The following is an 18,970-nucleotide window of genomic DNA, read 5'->3' as shown; positions in this document are numbered from 1 at the left end:
TACACTCCTCCTACTTTTAGTTCAGGAATAAAGATTGAGTAGTTTAAGCTTATGACTAATGGAAAGACCAGAAAACCAAAGAAAAAATTAAAACTCATTGTTAAACAGAACATAAATTATTATACTTTATTAAGATATACAAACTTTTATTAATTATAATAACGAAGCAAATGTTTTTATACATTATCAGTTTATCAGTTAAGTATATTACAAATCATAAAAACTTAAATGCATTACAAATTAAATCAATTAGTAACATTGTTAAATAATTCTTATGTTAAAACTAAGTGCTCACTGGTTAGTCTCAATACCCTAACTAAATATGATGAAATATTTACTTGGATTCTGATTGTTTTAACTTGCATGATGAAAATTCTATGTGTAACATATGATGGAATCATAAATAATCAGTTATTCATAGAAACTGTTAAAAACTTTTATTACTAAGATAAAATATATTCAATACATTTATTTCGAATGGTAAAAATGTTAAGATAATGAATCTTTCCCAGATAAATTAATCACAGTAAATAAATAAATGATATGGTACAAAGTTTGAGATCTGGAATCATTGGGACTTCAGTGATGTCAAATTTTGGATCATTATACTTGTTTATAAAATAATGAAGCATTTATGGGTAATAAAATCAAAATTTACAAAAAACGCTTAAATATATAAAATATATTTTTATTAAAATATGTTATATATATTTAAGAGTTCTTTGTATTAAAAATATCTTTTTATTTTATTTAAAATTTCTTTTTGTGTTAATTATTTAAGCTGTTTAATTTTTTGTGCTCTCTTCTTTCTTTTACTTCTTCTACTTTAAACTTTCTCTTTAATTTTATAGACAGACATAATTTCTTCTTCAGTTAGTCAAAAGTCTGCTAGTCTAAGCTGTTAATCAGCGTCTTGCGTAAGTTTAACAAGAATAATGTTTTCCTTCTAAAAAATCTGTCACTTTCATCACTATTGGTAGCATATTTTCTAGATTTATAACCATACTACAAATTTCACTAATGCTTGCCAACTGGGCCATTGTCATCACAAATAGTAAACATCTGCTTATCATTTTCATTTATTATTACTTCTTCACAAATTCCATTATCTGGAAAATTTTGCCTTCTATAGTGTTTACAATCTGTGACAAAATAAAGTTTCAAAAGTAGGCAAAACAGCAATCACATTTTTTAAGATCAAATGATGGCTACAGCATTCATTCTCTTGCACCAAACCCACTACAGGAAGCAAGTACTAAATATGCTCTCACTTTGCAGATCCTGGCTACAGCTTCAGAATAAAAAGGTATTTGTTTTCGACATAATTGAAAATTCATACTTAATCTTGATAAGATAGCTGTAATAATAAGACTGCAAAAAATAAGCTGGATCCAACTAGTTAAGAAAGAGTGCTATGCTACAATGCTTTCTCTATTCCCACAGTTCTGTCAACGAAATAAAACCAGTATCAGTAATATCCCCACAAGAAACAAATATGTGTTGGGGGTCAGACAGAAACACATTATGCCTATAACTTTCATAATAACTAAGGGCCAAAGGTATCTCGAATAATGTCAATGGTCTCATGCGATTCCTTAGCTAGCAGGGTTCGAAACTGACATAACAGGAATCTTAGTAGGAGAAAAATAGCTTTTATGATACACCTATATTTTCTTTATTATTATATTCTCCATTCCTAAGTAATGTAGTAAAAATAAATAAATAGATAAAAGGGTTCAGGTTTAATCATACAGATGGCACAGGCGGAATAGTGAAACATTGGTACTCGTGGAAAATCCTGTCAACCATTTTTGCCTATTGAAGAAAGAGACGTTAAACTACGTGATTTTTCACTGAAAATGGAAAGTCTTCTTCAAACATGCTGGCTTTGGTGTAAATTTGATTACATGTGCTAGTTATTATTCTTGAGTAAAGACTCCTTCTCCATCACACATTAAAAAAAATTAAAATTTGGGACCTGCCTACAACTGCAGCATGCTGTTGAATATTTCTAAAGTTATAGAATCTTACCAGCCTAAAAAAATGTGGGCCACGAAATGGCACTTTATTTAAAAACTGAGAAGCAATGGCTTTGCAACGTTAAGGTTTGTGCCACGCAAGAGTCAATTTGAAACGGAACGTGGTTCGAGAGTTCTACATTTTCATTTCTGACTGCACTCCGATTCATTTATAGTTGATGCAGAAAATTGACGACTATTGAATGGGGAAAAGAGAAAATGAATGGGGAAGAGTGATAATATAATACATTTGAAAGAAAAATAAGAATCAAACGTTTTTTCTTGGATTTAGTAAATGATACGTTTTATCACGTTTTAAAACTAACAGCTCTTTTTTGTTTGGGCTAAAAAAAAATGCTGATGGTTTGGAGATCTGGATATTGAACCTCCCGATTTCATACTTTGCACTATATAAATAAAAATTTTAAATTAATGATGTAACTTGCATTAAAAACTTTCTTTTATTAATTATAATGATGGTGCATATATTCATAAAATTATCAGTTGAATATACTATTAAAAATAAAGATATATAAAATATTTTATTTTAATGAAATGCAATTACAACTAAAATTTCAAAAATAAATTGAACAACTTGTGCCATACTAATAACACACTGAGAACTACACTACAGTGAAGTTAAAGCTCTCAAAGCAACTTGTCACTTCCTATAGCCTTATCACAATAAATGCTTAAGTAGCAATAAATTTAATGGCTCCCAAAATTGAGAAGAATTTACTATAAACATTTTTAAAGCTATGAAGCAAAATGTTCTAATGTGCAGATTCCCAATCCTTAATGGTTTTCTTCACCAATCTCCTAACATTTTTCTCTATAATATACAGCATACAACATAATCACAATGCAAATAACCACACAAAAATATAATATAAAATTAAAATTTTGTAATTCACCACCATGTGATATCTTAAAAAATAACCTCCCATGTACATTCTGGGTTTACTTGGTCAAATGTCATAGTACTCAGTAGTCTGACATAATTTTCTTGCCTTTTTGAACACACAATGCAGTCTCTCTTTCCACTTTTCCTGATTACATGCTGTTTTCTTTTCAATCTTGCATCAGAAGTTGATGCAGAAACTCTTGCTCTATCCTGACAAAAATCTTTTACGAGCTGATCGACTAAAATTTTCTGATAACCTAAATACATCAGTGCTTTCTCATTTTTATTATGTTATACAGTTTTATACAGAATGTATGAATTTATTATTGACATCTCCAATCCCCATAAAAACAGTTTCCACCACCCCTTGAGTGATTTCCTTAAAAAGCAATAATTAGAAGCATACTGATCCGCTCGAACAATACCACCCATCAACTTTGTGTATCTAATAAATACACTTGGCTTTTCGATTACTTCTTCTGTACCACCTCATACAAATCTTTAGTAGTTATCATTCGAGCATTATACCAGTTGCTAAATAACACCATTCTTTTTATCTTACCACACTCACAGCATTGTAAATTCTTTTTTTTTTTTTTTTTTTTTTTTGATCGTATTGGTCATGCAACAGTGAGTTTTTTAAAACTCTAGCTAAGAATACACTACAGTAATACCTAATGGTGTGCATGTGATATCCTTTTGCTTTAGGTACTCCATTCAATAACTCTTGGTACAGTTGCAGGTTAATTCTGGTGCTGATCAGTAAATCTGGCCTAGCAATCTAGCAGATTTTCGGAAGCGATGCTCCCATAATACAAAAGGATGCTATAAACATATCCCGTTTTTGAATCTGCCCAAACGTATATACGAATGGTCCACTCAGTCAGTTTATTGGGACTGTGTAATAAAACATAGTTTTCCCTTATATTTTATGATAAACTCATCAATTCATATATTTTGCCAAGGTGTGTAAAATGTTTAAATTATATATTAAAAAAAATACTTGCTCATTGTATACAAGTTCTAATATGATTTCTCACACAATTAGGCTTTTTCAAATGCAACACCAAGATTATCATACAATCTTATCCTTGAATAGATGTTACTAAAGAAAGGGATTCTAATATTCTTAACTGACTAGTATTCCTGCATATTTGCCAGAGGTATCACACCTCTATTGATGGTAACTCTGATAAAAGGGCAAAATCCATCTTTTTTCCACATCACATTATGCTTGCCAAATGAAGTTAATAGAATATCTCTTTCAAGCTTAGAACATTTTCTGCGCAGTTGTTGGTTTCTTTCATACATTCACTTGCCAATTCATCTGCGAAAAGCAATTTGAACTATTGTATCAGCTGTACAATATCTGAAGGAACTTGTGGTAGAATGATTTTTGACAACATACTAAAATGTATTCTTTCTGGAATACTAACTTTCTGTAACATCACACCATTCATCTAAGTCTTCTAACAAATCTTTGCTTTCACTATTAATAATTCTCATTCTTCATCTCTTCGGTGGTGTGATTTTACTACCACTACTTGAAGAACTAGAATCATAATCAACAATGTCTTCTAAATTATCTTTTAATACTTGAAAATCAAGTGCATCTTCACTATCATTCAGCTCTAAATTTTCATCATAACATTCGTTTGTCCCCATATTTTTAAACCATAAAAAGAGTTTTAAAATAATGTAACCTCAGTATTAGACTTTGAAATTGTTATCTGCAATTAAAACATTCTAACGCCAATAATGACTTAACATCTTAAGCATAATCATCCACAGCAGGGCTACTGGAATTACTGAACTAATGAGAAATGCTTACTAATACACTCATGTCCCTAAATTAAGGATAATGCAAAATCAGGCAAAGGAAGATTTAGAAGCAAAACAAATTTGACTTATTTCTAAAGCTTATTTATTAAACAAAAGGTAACAAGCAAAAAAAGATGCTATATGTTTGATATTATTAAAAAAATTAGCGATTTTTTCCTCCCTGGAGCAAATTACAAAAAACCAATATTACATGGTTGGTATGATTGTTAATACATTGTATATCTCCCAGACGATGCGATACAGTACGTACAACGCCTAGGCATGCTGAGTATCAAATTATCGATCTCATCTTGGAGGATATTACACCACTCAAAAAGCAATGGTCTCCAAAGTTCCGGTAGACATGTAGGAAGAGGTTGACGGGCTGCAACTCATCGGCCAAGTATATCCCACACGTGCTCTACTGGATTCAAGTCCGGTGAGAATGCTGGCCAGTCCATACGGGTAATATCCTCCGATTAAACGCATTAGCTTACGATGCTTGCACGGTGAGGACGGGCGTTGTTATCCATAAACACAAATTGTGCGCCCATGGAGCCCCGAAACAAACGTACATGTTATTCCAAAATAACGTCCCGATAGATTTGGCTTGTCATAATTCCAATTTGAACATGCAGGTCAGTTCTAGAACCCAGAATAATTCCACCCCAAACGAGCACCTCTGCACCACCGTAACGGTGTCGTTCAATGATGTTTTCTTGGTGGTAACGGGTACCTGGAGCTCTCCATATGAAAGTCCGGCGAGAATCAGACTGCAAGCTAAACCTGGACTCGTCGGAAAACATCACACAAGCCTACTGTTGTGGTGTCCACAATGCATGCTCTCTACTCCAGGCTAACCGCAGGCGACAGTTAGTTGCAGTAAGTGGAACGCATCTGACAGGTCTACGAGCTATAGACCAATCTGCCCTAAGCGTCTGTACACCGTCTGCCTTGAAATTGTCGTACCAGTGGCTGAAGAGAGCTGACGAAACAAGTCTGAGGCTGTGCTCCGCCTGTTTCTTTTGGCAGTAACTGCCAAATGCCGGTCCTCATTCGGCGTTGTAACTCTGGGGCGATCTGTGCTGTAACGTCTACTCACATTACCATCATCTTGGAATCGTTGCCAAAGCCTGGAGATGACACTTTGTGCAATGCCAAGTTCCTCTGATACTTCCAGTTGGGTACGCCGACATTCCACATGGCCGATAATTCTACCACGTAAAAAATCATCCAAATGCGTCCTTTGTGTCATAACTATTCGGTTATTGCACTGAAATGCGAACGCTTCATAAAGCGCCTGCGAACAATTTTACTTCTTTGCCTGTATTCCTTATATATCACTCTCGTCATTGTGACGTACTATCGGTGTCATCTGGTTACTTTCTGAAATTTGCATATGATTCTTGACGATGTGTGTAGTGATTTTGCAGGTGATATATTTATTTTAGAGTTCGATTTCCGCGTGACTCCGAATTATCCTTAATTTATGGACATGAGTGTACATACTAATATTACTATACAGGAGCCTAGTGAAGTGCTAAAGGTTTGGTGGTGTGGTGGTGTATTTAATTATGGCAAAGCACACTAGGGCTATCTGCCTAAGAGGAGGGATGCCTTTCGTGGAGGACTTTCTAAGGGAAACTGGCTCGTATACACGTTACACATGGGGAAAACCACGAAAACACCCATGCAGCCAGCCCGTTCGCGGGATTCGAACCTCGGACCGAACTACCAGTGTTCAGCGACTTTACCGCTCGGACGCTGGTGGGCCTAGTGCTAAAGGTTTATATTTGGCTTAAAATTACTAAATTCTGAAATGATCTGTCTAAAAAATATTCATTTGTTTCTTGTTTTCCACAGCAAATTATTGACTTGACTATAGCCTGCTTTTACTACGTAAGAAGAGGGAAGAGTCAATGTTGGTTTGGCAATAACTTTTATTTTAGAATATTTTTCTCGGATGACTTTTAAATTCCAAAACTTACTGACTGTATCCACATGCTATGAATAAGACTTATGCTTGAACATTCACTCTCAATGCAATCAACTCTTTTTGCATCATATTAAAATGATACAGTGCAGTTCAGCGTTTCTATGAGACATGCAGCCATATATAAATATTCAATGTCTCGGAAGACAGCATTAAAATCCTCTTTTAAATTTTGTGACTTGTATATAACAATATATTCTGATGAAATACAATTCTTTTCAGTAATACACAATAGCATTAAATTACCAAAATAATGCAATTCTTTTAAATGCCAATATAAACCTATCCATATTAGAATATAACCCTCTCTAAAATTTCATCGACCCCTCCAGGGGTGTCAAATACCCAACTTGCCCTTAGGAATCTTTATCTAATGGCTTTTTATACGAGTTTAACATAATTACTTTTAATCTAGACTATGCCAGCTAATGATTTCAGATAATGATAACACCATAGTATGTATAAAGCATACATATTACGAAAAATGTAATAATTACGACTGTTGTATAAAATTTAAAATGCATAAAAAATATTAACACTCATTATGAAAAACCAAAGATCAAGGGCACTAAATTATTTGAATGCATTCATGCCCTCATAATCACTTTGATAAAGTATAAAGTCAAAACAATACTTAACAAAACAAGCTTGTAAACTTTACCAGTTACCTTTTCTAACCTCCTTTTCCAACTTTCTTCTCTCTGAGAAAATAACTCAATACAATGTGATAGTGTATTAAGAATACCACTTGTAGTAGCTTTAAATGTTATGGCTTCACCTTTGAAATCTATTGCATGGGCTCCATGTTGTGCAAGTAGTTCTTTGGTAATTATACCTGGATGACCTACAAGAGAAAAATTAAAACATATATTTTATGTTAATTAACACATTTTTTTAGATCTTATGGTCAATTCTCCTTTCATTAGCTCTCAACAAGATGAAAACGAGGTATGATTATTAAAGGCCAGGTTTTTGAAAGTTGTACATATAGAGTTCTTGGGAATGATGCTTGCCCTCCCTCAGTTCTGCCACATTAGTATTCTGACATTCGTCATTTTGTTAGCCATGTATCATTAGAGGTCTGAGCCAAGCTTAGTTAAGTAAAATTATGTAGTCTCTTGGTAAGAATGCATTTCAGATATGTAACTACAATTTTCTGTTATCTAATACGCGCAAAGTGGCAGAGTTTGATTTTATATGCACAAGTTGTATCTTAGTTAAATTCAGGTTTTAGCAAAAGATTTACTTTAAGTTAATAACTTCATTTGGAATTGTCTTTGATAAATATGATTCCTTTCCCTCTGTTAGGTGCTTTGACTGGTACTTAAGAGTTGAATTATGTTTGGCAAGCGGAGAAATTAAATTCAGAAAATTTCCTTCATTAGGTCGAGGACACTTTGTGAACAGGCTACTTGGGATTTCATCAGACCCAAGAAAAGGACGACAGTTTCTTGAAAGATACAGTACCACATTCATGACTATATATAATTTCTCTCCATTTTTCTTTTCTGTGTGAATGAGTCGCTCAGTGTTGCGGTCGATGCCTTAGCACGATTTCATTTGTTGTACTCGAATTTTCCACGTAATCATGCACCTCTGTGTATTCTAGACGTTTCTTGCTCAGTTAATCTTGCTAAAGCTCTTTTCTTCTAAGCTCCTAATACTAATGTTCTGTATTAATGTCAAATGTCTGCCATCACATTCAATGGGACTGAAGTTTACGTTTTCTGGATGTTTACCGGCTACTGATTGACTGCTTAAGAAAGATTGTTGGTGATCGTTCAATTTTTTTCTATGACCAACCAACTGTACGAGTCCAATAAATAAAAAATGTTTAGTTTTTTGTCTTTCTGCTGCCTGCCCCCATCTAAATGAAGAGATCTTTATATAATAGTTTCATGTCCTCCAGCTGTTTGTTTGATCTCGATGAAAAAGATTGTTCTTTCAAATGCTGACTTGTAGATTGTTTGGGGATGATATATGCAGTCATGTTTTGTAGTGCAAATTGCAAGAAATATTAATACCATCTAGAATCTCAGCATAACCGAAATTGTGGCAGGGTCTGACGGTTTACTTCTTCTGTGAAGTTATTTTTTCATCTTAGCTGAAATTTGTTTTCTCCGTTTGGTCTTAACTTTGGCTTGTTTTCTATATTCCGCTTTTCTCCCCCTTGGCACACAAATGGTTTCTTTTAATCTTAATGAAACATATTTTGAATTGTCTTAATAAGAATAACTAAGAATTGACGTAATTACACTCAACAGTCCTAAATAAATGGTTATGTCTTGCAAAATAAAGTGCCGGCTTAAGCAAGCATATCTAAAAAAAGGGGGGGGGGAACCGGAAAAAAAAAGAGAGTACAGAAGAGACCTGAAAACTAATATATATATATATCCAAAATGCACTCCACTATTCCTTTAAAATCCAAAATGCGCTTCACTGTTTTGAGTCAAACCAAAGGTGAGCCTAAGTTGCCGACTGGCTAGAAAAAAATCTAAATGCCCTGCTTCATTTTGAAGACAAAATGTCGGTGTCTTGTATATACTCGATGAATATTAATTTGAATTATTTCATTTCTCTAGGATGGCCCAAGATTAATTTTTTAAATTAGGTCTTAGAAAATAGTTACAATGCTTCTCCATTTCTGAGCAGACGTTGCTATGGAAGCCAGGCAAATTCTTCAACAAGATATCGTTCTATTTCTCGTTTTGAATACACCCCAGCGAGACAAGAAACGATAGAGGGAGTCCAGACTTTACTGATAGGGTCAATCTGATTCTATCAGTGACGTCTGGAGTCCCTCTATTGGCCTCTTTCTGATCTTATATTTATAGCTGTAATCGGCTGTACTTTATTTCAACTCATGTTCCTTTAAAAGGGTTCTTAGTATTAATCACAGATCTTTTTAAAAGAGGTTTCTAAACTTGGCCTTAAAACTATTAACATTGTATTAAAATTAGAGAGCTGTTTTAGCGAACAACATACTAAATACGATCCAGCGTTTTGCCCCCGCTACATCCAGGACTGCCTCTTTAGTGTCAACAGAGACCCTGTACAGAACCTTCGCTTAACCTCATTGTTTCTAGCAGCATATGAATCCTTTACATAAATAAGTGGTTCCCCAGAGATTTAAATTACTTCCAGCAAATGTTTTTGAAGAATGTTCTCCCCCTTTTCATGTCTTTACCCATGAAGAGCTTCTGGATAACAAGCAGCAGAAGTGTGAGCTTTATGAAGTTCGAACTTTGCTCCTGAAAGTCAAATTTTTCCGTAAGATTAAAGTTCAAGAAACTTGAAAACAGATGGTGCTTTGCCTATTTTAAAAGAGTGCACAAGAAAGCAATCAGGAATTTTGCAACTTTTGTTCAGGAATGACTAAGTGTTTTTCACTACTTACAAACATATATTTGGGACAACTTCATTAAGAGCCACATGGTTTGAATTATATATTCATAATGTTTATTCCTACTTTGAATGACAGTCACAGAAAATGGAGGGAACTGTCAAATGAGAAAAATTAAGGACTGCTTGCAAATTTTTACCAAAATAAAGGATTCTTAAGAACCAAAAATCATTCCCCCCAAAAAAAACTAAGGATTCTAATATTAATAAATGCATATATTTCTTAATGATTGTGTTTTAATATCTTAGTTACAATGAAAATGGTTAAAAACCTTTAATAGTAAGATTACACAATGATTAAAATTTTACTTCATTTCATCCATGGTTATCTTGCGTAAAATACTTGTACTTGAGGAAAGACTTAAAATGTCAACCAGTATTACAGGATCTTTTTTATACATATTTTTAAAACAATTTATTTAGTTACTGATGAAAAACATACTTTTACAAACTGAAATAAATGACCGTATTTATCCCCAATTAACAATATGCTTTTGTGCTTATGACCTTTTAAAACTACATATTTTCGTTTTTTTTGGGGGGGATAGCTGAAACAATAATACTTTTTTAAAGCTTTTTTTTTTTTAAAAAAAGCAAAGAAAAGAAAAAAGCTGGGTATTCAATATGCAAGCTAAGATTTAAGGTCACACTAAAGGACATTTACATACACATTCATATTATCCTTTTTCAACTCCAACTGTAAAATTTTTTTTTTACACAGAAAAATTTCTGCAGAACCCAGCTAAATTAAAGTAACTACTTCCAAATTTGTTTGAAGACTCTGAAAGTAGAAATTTAAAAAATTTTCAAATTATCTAAATAATATTCAAACTTTTTAAATTTGTAGGTTTTGTCAGGCTTTGTAAATCTAAGAACCAAGTACATAATTAACTTTGTTAAGTTCATAATATTTGAAAAAGCGCAAAATAATATATAAATTGTGCAGTTCCTCCAAAACTTCCAACTACATGATCTTAAAGAAACTCAACAAGTAACTGCATTAACCCTTTCAGGACGGGCGTCCCATATATGAATTCCCTAAGAATGTCTCTTACAGCTGGGCGTCCCATTCACGCATCGCTAGAGATTGCATTCAGAGGACAGGTGATGCGTATACGCATTTTAAGCTGGAACGTTTTTCTGAAGGCCACTAGATGGCATCCTATGTCCATTAATTTTGAAATGAACACAGTTTTAAGTTCCTGACCTTGAGTTTGATATATTCTGCTTGACTTTGGTATTTTACTCATCAGTTCTTGCGAGGGGGGGGGAGGGAGGGAAAGTGTAAACAGAGGTGAGCTCTTTAAATCGCTGCATGCTAATGAAAACATTCGTGTGTCTGATTTATATCCAATCCTTTTTTTTTATTCTATTTTTTCCTTTACTATGTACGGGCTTTTAGGGTTAGTATGTGGAGTACTGTTATGTTTTGCATTGCCCTTCAGATATATTTCCGGTTCTTCACTTTTTATTTCGGAAAGCCTCACCTCCAGTCTATTATGGCAAAAAGGCGCCAGAGGAAGAATACCCTCCTCTGGTCAATGAACCATTTATTAACGCAGATGAGAGTGATAATTCATTTTCTAAAGAGTTAGAATGTGATACTTTTTCTAAGAGTTAGAAAATGATACTTCTCTGTGCTTCGAGATTTACCAATCTTCATTTTACATTTTGTTACTTCTTACTGTAAATAGTCTTTAATGTGTTGTTTTAGTAATTTAAAACTTTGGAATAATTTGAATAGCGCTACCGAAAATTATTTTACAAGATAAGCAATTTTTTAAGTATATTTTCATATAAAATAAAGAAAAAAATGTTATTAAGAACTAATTTTAACATATATAAGAGCTAGGAAACGAAACTTTTTTTTTTTTTTCTGATTTTTTTTTTTTTTTATATATAAAATTATGCTTAGTGATGCAAAACCTCCATCCTGTACGGTGACTGCCTTCAATTCCCTTCCGTCCCGCACGAGCGTCTTAACCAAAGATAAAAAAATACAATACAAAAACATTATTAACCCTCTGTCTGATCATCCTGCAATTTCCACGGGCAACTCAAATGTAGCAAAATCTGCTCATCCCGCGATTCCTGCGGGCATATGTTTTTCTCCCTTTATTGAGGAGCGGATCCTATTTTTCCACGTTTAACCACTGAAATAAATTATATGGCCAACAGATATCGTTAATTGTCCACTAAACTGCGGTGTTAGAAGGCACATGGTATTAGTGCTCAAACTTCACTTTTTTTTTTTCCCTTACAAATGGCTGCAAGAAAACGTTTAGCGATTATCTTTATTATTTAATTAAATTATTGAATTATTAATTAGATTTATTGATTAGATTAATAATTAGATTGATTATTAATTAGATTTATTGAATCTGGTGCAAAGACTGTGAAGTTGGACTTTGCCTCGAACCCTGTTTTGAAATCAATCATACTAAACTGCATTTCTAAAGTATTTTTCCCTCAGTACTTTATATTATCTTAAATTTTACACATTTTACTTTTTTATATTATGCAATAAATAGAAATTAACCGTAATTCGACTGAAATTTATTAAAAAAAAATTTTTTTTTTAGTGATAACATCTGAAATTGGTTTTTCTGGCAACTTAGTTTCATAATCTAAAAAACCTATATAAAAAATATTTTCTAGAAAGAAAAAGTGGATTTTTCCATTCTCCAATATATATATCGATTTAAAATATGAAAAGAAGGTGGGGGAAGCGATTTTGGTCCACAAATTGAGCAGTCAGAGGGGTAATATGAAACCAACTGTTTTCTTTTTATGGCTCATGGTCTGCAGGCATTTTACTGTGATAACCATTTTGTTATACTCCTACCTATATTCCTATACCATGGATTTTAACATTGCATTTTTAACCATCACATTTACCTGCACTAATAATGCTTAAATGATTAACACTTTGAAATCAATAATAACATCATAATTACACTTTAAAATATGGCTGTGTACTAGTTTAAAACTCTAAGCATTCAAGAACTAACAGCAAATTTGGATAATACATTTGTGATGGTAAATAAAAATCCATTGGCAATTTTTACTTTAATATTAAATTATAAACATATATAATCCTCAGAATTAAAAATTTAACACGTATTAATATAACATTTTTGCAAAGGACATTATGACACTGAAAAATACCTGAGAGAATGGTTGTCAATGAATTTAAAATCTTGCATATTTTTAAATAACATTACATTTCTTTACAAATACTTTCCTCCTTTAATATTGATACTGGTGCTTTTGAAATACAATTACTGGAGTTAAAAAACATAGAATTACAGAATTTCAAATCTGAACACATCCTTTATGCTGATATGAAAAAAACTGGAGAAAAGCAAATGTGATCTTAGTTCACAGATAAAGTGGTCTGCTTTAAAAGAGTGAAAAAGGAAGATATGATAATTTTCAACACCTGGAGTAGTATTTCTGACTCACATGATGAGTTAAAATAACTAGCATTAACTGTTCTTTCAGTCTTTGGCTTTATATATTTATGCAAACAATCTTTTTTTCAAGCATGAATCTTATCAAAAGCAAATTTAGAAATCTTATTGATGAGAACCTGGAATCCTGATTGGAATTAAAAATGACGGGATAAAAAATCTCACTTTTCCAAACCTTCCAAGGAAATGCAAGGTCACTGTTCACATTAAGTGCGTTTTGTGCAGGGCTGTGGAGTCGGTAGGGAAAATGACCCACTTCGAATCCTGGAATTTTACAGACTCCAACTCCCTCACATGTAAACATATACACATGGGTTACAGCTTATTTTTTAATATAAAAGAAGTAAATACAGGGGTTGGACAAAAATGTGGAAACACCTTTAAAAAAACATGTTTCTTTGCTTAATATGGTGTAGGAAACCCGTTGGCATCCAAAACAGCTTGCAGTCTTCTCGGAATGGATAAATACAGTTCCTGTATGTTTGCCAAGGGAATATTATACCATTCTTCCTGCAAAACGGTGGTAAGTTCAGATAATGATGTTGGCGGTGGATAACGAGAACGCACTTTCCGTTCCAATGTAGACCACAAAGGTTCGATAATATTCAGGTCTGGTGACTGTGGCGGCCAGGGGAGATGGGACAACTCATCCTCGTGCTCAGAAAACCAGTCCTGGACAATGTGAGCTGTGCGAACAGGGGCTTTGTCGTCTTGGAAGACACCATCACCATCGGGAACAAAATTTGTACCATGGGATGAACTTGATCGGCCAAAATGTTCACATAAGTCTTGGCAGTCATGTGCCCTGACACAGTTATCATGGGGCTAGCAGAGAACCTCGATATGGCTGCCCAAACCATAACAGAACCCTCGCCATGTTTCACTCTTGGCAACAAGCAGTCTGTATTATAGGCTCGAGATGGCGGTCTCCAGACGTAAACTTGACCAGAAGTGGGAAACAATGTGAAAGAAGACTCGTCAGACCATATTACTCGCTTCCACTGCTCTATAGTCCAGGCTTTATGACTTAAATATCACCTTTTCCTGTTACGGGCATTAGCATCACTGATGAGTGGCTTCTCAATTGCAGCACGGCCAGCAATTCCCTGTTTATGAAGCTCCCTTCTAATTGTTTTGGTACTCACAGGGTTCGGTAACACAACATTCATTTCAGTAGTAACTTTTGCAGCTGTGGTCTTCTTATTTTTCGTCACAATTGCCCTTAATGATCGTCTGTCATGATCACTCAGGAAACACTTTCGTCCGCGCTGTGATTTAGCAGATGATGTTTTTCCGCTTTTCAAATATGCGGAATAAATCTTCGATACAGTACCTCTTGAAACACTAAACACCTCGGCTACCTTGCTTACGGAAGCACCTACCATACGTGCTCCAACAATTTGCCCACGTTCGAAGTCTGTTAACTCTGACATAATGCAAGGATAACCTCACATAACAGTACTCCGACAACAACTGAACTGTTTAGCACATTTACGAAGTTGTATAGGTGGCGTCAGTAGTCAAAAACACCAGCGCCACCTATATATTTCATTAAAATCAATCTTTCTTTTCAAACATGCATTTCACAAGGTGTTTCCATATTTTTGTCCATCCACTGTAGATGCTACAGGAAAAAAATGATGGCATAGCAAATTATTTATATTAATTAGCATTTATTATGAAATGGAAAAACTGGCATTAGTTATTTCTAAGAAACAGTATAACTTCAGCAAGACCTTCTTTGTTGAAGGGCCATAGATCCGATTTGATAAACTTCAGAGCTGAGAACTTTCCACACTAACTTGAGTAGGAGGAAGAGCTATTACTGTTAGGGCTACTTCTTTTAACTTTTCAGGATAGACTTTTTATAAGTCCTAAAAGAGGTCTTGCAAGCACAATCATATTTCTCTATTTCTTCAAAGGTCGTGTAGAAATCTTGTTTATAATTTTTTATTTTTATATCTAAAGGCTTTTGGTTCTTTATTTTCATTCGCTTTGTCTTAGCCTTTTCAATATTATCCAAAAATATTTCTCAAAATCTAATTCATCACTTAAAGAGGATGATAGAGACTCAGTTGCAATGTCTGCAGTTTGACTGTCCTGATTCGAATTATCCAATTGTTCTGAGAATAATTTCATTCTTAATGAAAGTTCATAGATGGCATTCTTTGCCTTTTTAAATTGTTCATCGTCGAAGAAAATTCGGTGTTTCAGATCTACATATATTGAACTCAGTAAGATTCTTGCAAACTAGTTTCTCTTTTTTTAATTGAAGAAATGATTCCTTCTGCAATAAAGCTCCATTTCAGAAAGAACAAACATCCCATTCTTCCATTCTCACCTCCAGTCAACTCTTCAGACTGTAGCTTTTTTGTGGTTACATACGGTGTAGAAAGCAGAGTTTATAATTCTGCCACAGTCTTTCTGTTAGTGAAACATTAGGGTTATCTACATCTTCTAAAAAAGTCCTTAATTCTAAAAACACTTTATCATCAAATATGTACTTCCTTATCGTGTTACTTGATCAATAATTGCTCCTTTTCCTGCTCGCTTCCTAAGAATGTCATCAATTTTGGGAGTTATTGCTGTTTACATAAATTTGCCAGTGAGATTTGTAACTAAATGAATCAATTTAATCACTAGTGGCAAATATCACATTCATCCTTCTCCCTTATATTTATTTATTAATACGTCAATAAAATAGAAAATAACTATTTATTAATGTATGCAGTCCATAAATAAAAATAATAATTCATCTTATCATTATTTTTTCAATTCATTTTAATTTCATTTCAAATTCAACCTGTACAACAAAAACTGGAGTCGGAGTCGACCTGTTTTTAGCGACTCCAGCTCAGACTCCTTTTATCCCAAAATCTACTTGACTCATTCTGACTCCACAGCCCTGGTTTTTTGTCATGTTTTTTTATTTGAATGTTAAAAAAAAAAAAAAAAAAAAAAAAAATTAATGAAAGAGTATTTTTTAAATAAGATTATTATTATTACTACAATACCTGGTTTTTAATGTTAGTGTCATCCTACAAACTCTTTCCTAGCAATACTTCAACACAGAAGCTATACATTTTACAGCTCCATACTTCCATCATCTTCAAAGAACTCTCAGTGCACAAATCAATTTCATTCAACACTGAAGAGAAGGCAAAGCAAAAAGCAAAATTTCTACTGATTTTGTGCTACAATTTTAGGTCCTAACTTATTTTTTTAATTTAATTCTATTTTTAATGCCTTCTTTTTTTTTTTTTTTTTTAAATTTACAAATTCTTTTTCGAGAACACCGAAGTCTGGTATTTCACTCTGGACTCAATCCTAAATAAAATTCCACATTCTTTTCAAATCATCCTCCTAACAAAACCCTAAATTGAATTTTTTAAATAAATAAATTAATAAATGCTTCACTTATAAATACACAGAATTAATTAATAAAAAATTACACTAACTCTTTTTACTGCTATTCTATTTTATGACAATTATAAGATTATCCTACAATTCTGTATAACAAAGATTAAACCATGGGTAATAAAATAAAAATACATACTTAAAGAAATGTCAAGCTTTATAAAATAATTGTTTAGGAGGGGAACTCACCTTTAAAACGATGAGCAGGAGATTCATGATTTCGCTGCTCAATTATGTCCCGAGCACTTTCATCATAATCTTCATCAATGTCATCCACTAAAAAAAAAAAATTCTTTTTCTTAACAAATTACTTTATCAGCTTTACATATATTTAGAAAAGTCAGATAACAATAACCTAATTTTTTTAAATCTTAATTATGTATATATACATTCCAAAAGAAAAGCAATGAAAAAAGCCTTGTATAAAACTCAAAATAAAGTCTAATCAATTAATATAAACCAAGAAAAGAAACATATCACACTTCAATTACTTTTACCAGAGAAGACTTTAGTACTGAGATAAGATAAAAGTTTAGCACTGAGATAAGATAAAAGATTAGATAAATTTGATAATGACATAGCATGTTGCTGACATAGTCAGAGTGATAACATAAGCTATATCGTTAAATAATACAAAAATCTACTTTACATTAAATACTAAAATTAGCAACAGAGGTTCAGATTTTGCACATAGTTTTAAGCTTTAGAAATATAAATCTTCCTACTATACATTTATATTACCCTTACTGCATCAATTTATCATAATTTCTTCAATGATAAACAATGCAATTTTAAAATTTGCAATGATAAAAGCAATTAAAACATTTTAAACTTTTTCCTATTCATAATATATATAAAATTTTTAAATATTAAAAAAAACTAAAACTATGAATCTGCATAAAAATAACACTGAGAATTCTCATTAAACTTATAACACAATAGATGATAAACTGGATTCTTTAATTTTATTTTATACAATTTATAATTTTTTAATATTTAAGTAAAAATTCTCAAATTTAGTATCTTTTCCCTTATAACAAAGTGAATGCAGAAAATTGCACTGACTGTAGATAAATGACTGATCAAAAGGATGATCATGATTAAAAATTATACTATACACTCTCAAATATATAGAATCACACTAAATCAGTTATAGATTTTTGTAAAAAGCACAGTAAATTCTTTTTAGACAGAAAATTTTAAGAATTTTATTGAAAAAAATTGATTTTTGATATCTTAATACAAAAAGCCACAATTATAAGCATCTGTAAATTGCATTCAAGGTTCATCTTTCAGCTAAATTTATGAATTTGAGTATTCATTCCCAGGCTTCTAATCCTAGCATATCTGTTTACAACTACCAAAAACCAAGATAAATTTAAGTTTGAAAATCAAGACAATATTTCAAACAGCCACAATTATAAGCATCTGTAAATTTCATTCAAGGTTCATCTTTCAGCTAAATTTATGAATTTGAGTATTCATTCCCAGGCTTCTAATCCTAGCATATCTGTTTACAACTACCAAAAACCAAGATAAATTTAAGTTTGAAAATCAAGATAATATTTATGGTTCAATTGAAATCACAAGGCTATATGATTTCAATTGCATCACACCTGATCTCTGCCATCAATCTTTAGTTTTAACATAAATGTACCAACGTCGGATGAATAAATTCTCTATGGTTAAGAACAGTAAAATAGAGCTATATAAAAAAACAATTTAAACCACATTTAATCTCCTATTCATTTTTTAAATCTGTAACTCTAATAAACTTTGGGGGGAGGCGAGCAGCTAAGCATATTCTAAAAGTCTAAAATTTCAGAAAATTTTCTTATACAAAGTGAAGCGATCAGTTTGAGTTCACAATAATATCAATAGTTTTAAAAGTATTCATACCACGCCACATTATGTAGGCAATGCATTCAAATGAAGATACTGA

At 32.6% G+C, this 18,970-nt stretch overlaps 1 protein-coding gene across 3 annotated transcripts in view; it reads right to left on the bottom strand.

Moving 5' to 3' along the window:
* Positions 1-18,970, bottom strand: part of cert (ceramide transfer protein) — a 61,644-nt gene that overhangs the window by 29,132 nt on the left and 13,542 nt on the right. For all 3 annotated transcript variants that reach the window (XM_085818295.1, XM_085818297.1, XM_085818296.1), the window contains exons 4-5: positions 17,218-17,304; positions 7,405-7,580 (exon numbers count right to left, since the gene is read on the bottom strand). In XM_085818295.1, coding sequence (XP_085674421.1) covers positions 7,405-7,580; positions 17,218-17,304 — 263 coding nt within the window. The remainder of the gene's footprint in view (positions 1-7,404; positions 7,581-17,217; positions 17,305-18,970) is intronic.

Source organism: Stegodyphus dumicola, chromosome 6 (genome assembly GCF_044657685.1).
Source record: "Stegodyphus dumicola isolate Sdum_Otavi_A_Nest chromosome 6, ASM4465768v1".
Taxonomy (NCBI): Eukaryota; Metazoa; Arthropoda; class Arachnida; order Araneae; family Eresidae; genus Stegodyphus; species Stegodyphus dumicola.
The sequence above is the reverse complement of the archived record's forward strand: the minus strand, read 5'-3'. Positions and strand labels throughout refer to the sequence as shown.